At 40.8% G+C, this 7,500-nt stretch overlaps 1 protein-coding gene and 1 long non-coding RNA gene across 2 annotated transcripts in view; both read right to left on the bottom strand.

The window, feature by feature from the left end:
- Positions 1-1,565: 1,565 nt before the first annotated feature.
- LOC134176357 (uncharacterized) lies at positions 1,566-3,865 on the bottom strand. The gene is made up of 3 exons (XM_062643027.1): positions 3,766-3,865; positions 3,358-3,698; positions 1,566-2,420 (listed from the first exon to the last, which is right to left on the bottom strand). The coding sequence occupies exons 1-3, from the start codon at positions 3,863-3,865 to the stop codon at positions 1,566-1,568; spliced, it is 1,296 nt and encodes a 431-aa protein (XP_062499011.1).
- A 2,834-nt stretch (positions 3,866-6,699) lies between these two features.
- LOC134176176 (uncharacterized) overlaps positions 6,700-7,500 on the bottom strand; it is an 816-nt gene continuing 15 nt past the window's right edge. Inside the window, exons 1-3 of the long non-coding RNA XR_009969261.1 lie at positions 7,424-7,500; positions 7,244-7,343; positions 6,700-6,932 (exon numbers count right to left, since the gene is read on the bottom strand). The exon at positions 7,424-7,500 is cut by the window's right edge and continues 15 nt beyond it. This is a non-coding gene — a long non-coding RNA (uncharacterized LOC134176176). The remainder of the gene's footprint in view (positions 6,933-7,243; positions 7,344-7,423) is intronic.

The following is a 7,500-nucleotide window of genomic DNA, read 5'->3' as shown; positions in this document are numbered from 1 at the left end:
AATCCGTCGTAGATAGAGATCGATGTACGTGCACAGGAAATACTGTGAAGCGCGACATGTATGTTATAGCGACTGCGGATCCAGAAGGAACCATGCATCGCAACGTTTCCTAGGAATCTTTCTTGCAAGACGACGTCGATCGTTCATCATCAGTCCTACTTACACCTGTAAATATATTCTTGCACGGAGCGGGCTTGTTATCCACGTTCTTTCTCAATTCTGTAGCGCTCGATCTTGCATCACTTGCAGCCAACTACCGAGGTGGACGAGATTATCGTGCTTTCGTTGAGCCGTACGTTGCTAGCATCTTTCGTTCCGATGATAATTCGTCGTAGCTATAGATAGATAAAGATTGATCTCGTACGTCTCCTAGAAATACTGTGAAGCGACGTGCAGTGACCAGATCCAGAAGAAAGCAGCGTTAGCGTTTCCTACGAATCTTTCTTGCAAGACGCCGTCGATCGTTCATCATCAGACCTACTTACAGCAAAACATATTGCTCTCTTGAAGATCGCGGATGACATGTTGGTCGTGCGCAACGGACACATGCATGGTCTCATGGGACCTTCGCTTGGCTTCTTGTAGAACGATAAATTCGTTTGTTTTGCGATTCTCTTGTATAAAGTAGCAAACGCATACAAGTATTACCTGATCTTTACTCTGCGCTTCTCGGTTTGACGACAGTTTGACCGTAAAATGGAGGTTTACGACATCTCGGCTTTTCTGTCATAATGCGCGGGATTGTTACGTCACCCATTGTTGGTGTCTCAAAAGACTGCTGATTGCCTTAACAAATTCCCGAGAGTAATCCAGGCTGACAAGCTAGTATTACTTCACCTACGTTTGCGTCCCAAAACGACTGCTGATTGGCTGACAAACTCCCCCGTGACACACGCTTACAAACAAAAATAGATAGATAGATAGGTACAAACATACCGACAGACAGACCGGAAGTCAATTCAACCCGTTTAGAGTGAGCTTCTCGCGAAGCAGTCCACCACTTATTGTGGTGTCCTTCTTTTACGCTCGTAGCTTAAATATATCTCGAGCTCAATTGACATGACAAGAGAGAGGCTCGCTTCGCTCGCCAAATATTTGCAAGTACACTGTAAACCTAAGATCCACATGCTCGAGATATGAGACTATACATATAGACCAAGTACGGTTTAGAAAATGTGTATTTTTGTTAGGCTATAAAATCTTTGTTTAATTAATGGAGTTGGCTGTGCTTTCGCACTCCTAAAAACTTACCAACTAGAATTTTAAAAAAATTTCCCCGAAAAAAAGAAATAGATGTAGAGATTGTATAAAAAGTAATGGAAACAAGATCTATAGACAATATGAACCAAAGCCAGACATCATTAGTGAATCCTCCCAACCCCACATTTTACTATTTGGGGTTGGAAGGATTCACTAATGATGTCTGGCTTTGGTTCATATTATCTATAGATCTTGTTTCTATTACTTTTTATACAATCCTTACATCTATTTCTTTTTTCAGGGAAAAAGTTTCTAAAATTCTAGTAATATAACAAATACACACAAATTGAAAGAAAATTAAAATATTAGTCACACTTAAGACTTTCTATTGAATTTTCACCACTATCACCTCCTGCTGTGATGAGTTCTCCATTCTGAGTTGAGAATGCAGCATGTCTCCACCGTTTGTGTGTCATGAGTGGAAGAGGAAGCCATTTGGTAGATCTCTCATCATATAATTCTACAATATTAGAAGGAGAATAAATCCTCTGTTGTGTCAATCCTCCAGTCCCCACCAGTCTGTTGCTGACTGACGTTAGTGTAGGTCTATATGTGGTTGTAGAGGGGATTGTTCTCCATTTTCTATCACGAACATCTGCACACTCAACAATATTACTACAGTAATATCCATCAGTCCTTCCTCCCCCTACAAACACTTTGTTGTTTATAATAACAGAAGAACAGCCATGACGTTTTGTTTGCATGTCATCCATCTTATACCAATGACCACTGTGGAGGTCACACACACGTGCTGTGTTCACTCTCTCATCTGACTTAGTCCAACCACCCACCACATACAGTGAGTTGTCATGAAGAGCAACAGATACACCATTCAACTGCAGTTCGTTTGGTAGAACTGTGAGGAAACGCCATTTCTTGTCTTCATTCAAATAAAATTGTTCAATCACAAACTGATCTTTATCTACATCCTTTACACACATCAGACACACACCTTGATGACACACTACATTCCTGATGTCACCATTCTTTGTGACAAACTTGTCCCACTTATCATGTTCATAAGTGAGAACATGCAGATTACCATTATAATAATCCCCTACCACTAGTCTACCTTCAATCTCTCCCATTATATTATATAGCAAACCGCCATGAGGTATGCGTACATTGAACTGTGTCCATGATGGCAGACTGTCATTGATCTAGAATCAACACAACATGTACAATAGATGGAAACAAGAACAACTATAAAAAATTTAAATAAAAATACAAACAAGTCAAACATCAGCTGTATTTGCATGTCTGTATTTAGTACAAAATTAACATTTTATAAAACAATCAAACTTCATATTAATTAACACATACATTACAACAACTGTCTCTTATCAACTATACTTTATATGCAATTTGCTGTAAGTGTGCACATGCATTGCAAAGTGTACAAATGTGGAACTCTAATGTGTACACAAGTTGATATCAACAACAAATGTTATACATACTCACATGCAAATTATGTAAACTATGCAGCATGAACCCACATATACACACATGCACACACACACGTGCGTGCATGCATGTGTACATGTGTGTGTGTGTGTGTGTGTGTGTGTGTGTGTGTGTGTGTGTGTGTGCGTGTGTGCGCGTGTGTGTGTCACTGCATGTGTGTGTGCGTGTGTACACGCACATGCATGTGTGTCACATGCATGTGTGTGTGTGTGTGTGTGTGTGTGTGTGTGTGTGTCTGTGTGTGTGTGTGTGTGTGCAAGCGTGTGTGTGTGAGTGTGTGTGTGCAAGCGTGTGTGTGTGTGCGTGTGTGTGTGTGTGTGTGTGTGTGTGTGTGTGTCGTGTGTGTGTGTGTGTTTGTGTGTGTGTGTGTGTGTTGTGTGTGTGCGTGCGTGTGTGTGTGTTGTGAGTGCATGTGTGCATACGTGTGTGTGTGTGTGTGTGTGTGTGTGTGTGTGTGTGTGTGTGTGTGTGTGTGTGTAGAAGCCTCTAGAAGGCTATTTGCAAAATCAATTTGTACCATTCTGGTCCCGACTAGAGTTGCACGCTTCGTGCGTTCTCTGGTCTGGAAGTTCGAGGCTAGACATGTACATGCATGTGTGGTATGTAGAGATCAAATCTGCTCATGTCACTCACTTCCTTGTAATTATCTGGATGTTTATGATAACATCGAAATGACAAATTTGTCCATTCAATTCCCATCTTTTCTGTCTCCACTTCCTTCACTCGTGTTTCTGCACCATCTGCTCGTATCTCTTCACTATCGGCTCGAGTTTTCTCATTACAAGCTCGTGTTTCTGCAGCATCTGCTCGTGCCTCGGCACTATCTGCTCGTATCTTTTCAGCATCAGCTCGTCGTCTCTCGTGTATGGCCATTTCCTCGGCTGCTCTTCTTTCCCTGTCCATTTGAGACACTTGAACAAGTAGCAGCTCCACTTGCCTTTGAAGACTCACAGTTTCTTGTAATCTTCTTGTCCCTACATTACATATCATGTGTGTATTGTTAACTAATACAGAGACAAACATAAACACAAGTGATGAGACCTTGTGCAAAGAGAGAAACTTTCAGAGGATCCTCTTCCAGCTTGTCAGCAACATGTGACTGACCGACAACACGAAGAATGTTGCAGAATGTGGGAAACATCACAATCGGTTTAGTGGGAAGAATATCAATGACAAGCAGATGTACTTTTCCTTCGTGAGTGAGAAGGTTGTTCTTTAGAGCATCCAAGTCGTCTTTGGATATGAGAAATCGTTCATACAGACAGCCCAGAAATTCAGTGGTAAAACAAAGACATCGAGACAGGAAAGAGTAATTCATTCGAATAGCTGACCACGGCTCAACACGAGACATGAGTGAGAGCCATGCATGCTCACACATCACTAATGGGTGTGTCACACTCTCAGTGTCTGTTTGTGTGTCTCCACCTTTCATTTCCACTGTGTTCATATACAAAGCACATTATGAAGTAGAAAGATACATGCAAACTTAAACACAAAAATTACCTAAAGTTGATTGAGACGTGATTTCCTCATCTTCCTGTTTTGTAGACTGTAAATCAGAATGTGCACATGCAGCTGAAGCAATGGGTGAGACATCTGGTTTACTGTGCTCCACATCATCTATTTAAACGTTTAGTTAATATAAGAATCATATTAATATTAATGAGTGTTATCAAATATTAATATTATAAATTACTATTAATTAAGAGAACAGGAAGATGCCATAAACGTAAGTCTATTATTGTGCAAAACTTGTTTGACAGACAGACAAGAAGTCAATTCAGCCTGTTCAGAGTGAGTTTCTCGCGAAGCACTCATTGTGCTGTCCTTCTTTTACCCTTGTAGGTTAATTACCTTTACCTGGATCACGTGATGTTGTCACTTCTGCATCTAGACATGATAACGTTTCTTCTTCATCTTCACTTTCTACTTGTTCTGCTGACATATAAACACATAACTCCATTAAACGAAGGTAATAATGCCACAATATGTCGGATTTACCAAGTGACTCAGTCTTCCTCTCCCCACACACATCGAGTGCTGCAGACTCTTTGCAGTCGTCATGACAACTGAAATCTGTTGACCTCACACTTTCTTCTTCCAACGATCGACATACGCTTGCATTGACTTTCCTACTACACACTGCAGTTTTCACAACTTCTAGTATAAAAATCATCTCACTTTACTGTCAAACAAGAGAAACAACAACCAACCTAAGTCACGTGCTGCAGTTCCCTCTTTCCTCTCACTCTCACATCGAGTACCAGATGGTCGGCGTGGTGATGACACAAATCGTTGACTCGACGCTTTCTGACCACTCACACCAACTTTGATGCTACACTTTGCACTCTCCACTACATCTATTAATTAAAATGTTAATTTATGATGAAATAATATGAGAATGTTACAATACAAGTCAGCTAACCTTCTTTACCCATAACTTCTCTTATTATGTGCTGCTGTCCTGCAGCCACGAGGACGTCACACAATCTACCAACAACATCATTTCCCTTGTATGGTAGAATGTGATAAAACAGCATCCTAGCTCTGTCTTGCTCAGTAGAACATTGACTCAGTCGATGACCTTCTTCCATTGTTAGCAAACGATGTGAGAGTAAATGGTCTATTATAGCAGACACACACAACTTTTGAACAAGTTCCACCATATTGTCTGTGATGTAGCGTTGGTAGTCATCCTGCTGAGATGTACTCATGGTGGACTTAGACGGAAATTAAGAAAGTTGATGTTGCAAGCAAACAATCGTACGTCTCGATCAGATGTAATATCACTCTCTTACTGATGATAGAAAGCGTGCGCCACAGCAATGAAACGTTAGACGGTCAAGTGATGACAAACGGTGGATTGACGACCAACAGCGGCACTGACGACGACAGACAGAGATCAACACAAGACGTTCTCTACGACACTTGGCAAGCAACTGGAGTGTGCGCATCAAACATTGGCTTATACATGATGTCATCTGATTACCAACCAATCATCATCCTCGAAAGCGATCAACACGCCTCAAACTCATGACACAACAGTCCCCAGTGTATAGTCAATTAATGCACGGAATTGCAATTATAATAGTGGGTGTGTTGTTTATGCTTTCGATTTCTTCAAACAAATAATAATAATATATTGAGAAATGCATCCCTCCATTACAACAGTCAAACATATTGGTGCTTTTTAAGGAATTTATTACATTTGTTTATGTCCCGTATAAACTTGCCTTCTACTCATCACAAAGAGAGGCAAACAGCCATGAACTCACAGTACTAGACCTTCCATCAAACTCTCCAGCCATTTATAGAGCTGGAGAAAGCTAGCGTAGATCACGCATCAGTAAAGAAGAAAGATGTGTATTCACATGCAATCTAGCAAGCACATCCATTTGTGGGACTCGAGACTCACGTGCAGCAACAGTCACATGTATCTACATCCACAGTATTAAATTAATTAATAAACTTTACAATGAGCGGTGTGGGTGAGGTGTGTGTGTGTGTGTGTGTGTGTGTGTGTGTGTGTGTGTGTGTGTGTGTGTGTGTGTGTGTGTGTGTGTGTGTGTGTGAGTGACTGTGTGTGTGTGTGTGTGTGTGTGTGTGTGTGTGTGTGTGTGTGTGTGTGTGTGTGTGTGTGTGTGTGTTGCAAGGCTTATCAAAACAGCAGCAAACACCACCATACAGTGGACAAACTCAAACCCGTAAAACAGTCAGTCATGCAACCCAACTACTAAACCTTGTCACATGCTCCTGCTCTACAGACGCACTGTCAAACACTTTAACTGCTCAACACATTCTAGTGTGGAAAACTTCACGTACACTGCTAATAGACGACAATACAACAATAATAAAAACATGAACCTACAACAGTTCATTCCTCCTATCCAATCACGATCAATTTGAAATGTACGATATCCCACAAAAATCCTAAAAACGAAATCATGTGCGCAGATTGCTTTTGTCACACGCCAACGTCACACGTACCAGATCCATAAGGAAATGAGGACTACAACACAAAACATTCATTAACTCATTAAACTCATCAAGCAACCAACCACCATCTACTCCACAAATTAGACAAACCAAATCTCTACTTCCTATCACCAAGCAGCACTCACTGTCATTGATGCTCCACAGCCTCACGCCTTCAAGCCTTCTCCACGTGCAATAGTCAACGACCACTTTGCAATGGCCAAACTCCAACTCTTGATGATATCAAATCACTGACTGAAAAGTAGCTGCAAACCACACAGACATAACTGGCTTGATATAGAATTGATATTAACCTAACGTCGAGTCCTTGTTTTAATTAATTATTTACCTTAATAAAATATATTACAACGAATGTGTACGCAAACGCTCTACCTAACGCGCGCTAAAAATAGATTAATTTTATGACAATAACAATTTATGTATATTTATTTACGTTGGCACTGTTTGTAGTCAAAAGCTCGTACACCAGCTCATCTTGTACACGCTCAAATTTATTTCTAAAACTATCGATCACGTGACTTACTCTGACAACTTTCACTTCAATTCGTCGTTTTCTCCACTCTCAACAGGAATATCAAAGCTACGAACCACGTTTATCAATCTCGCAAGTCCAACCTCGCCAACTAAAGCAAGACAGACAAGTTCCGATTGAGAAATGAAGAAAAATCCATTCACGTCGTCGACATTTCAATGATTAACTGACTGGCATCGATAACCTTCTCAGTGATTTCCGTTATGAAACCAGATTTACTGCTACGCTTGTCCAAAGAGCAACGAACA

This window comes from Corticium candelabrum, chromosome 2 (assembly GCF_963422355.1).
Source record: "Corticium candelabrum chromosome 2, ooCorCand1.1, whole genome shotgun sequence".
NCBI lineage: Eukaryota > Metazoa > Porifera > Homoscleromorpha > Homosclerophorida > Plakinidae > Corticium > Corticium candelabrum.
The sequence above is the reverse complement of the archived record's forward strand: the minus strand, read 5'-3'. Positions and strand labels throughout refer to the sequence as shown.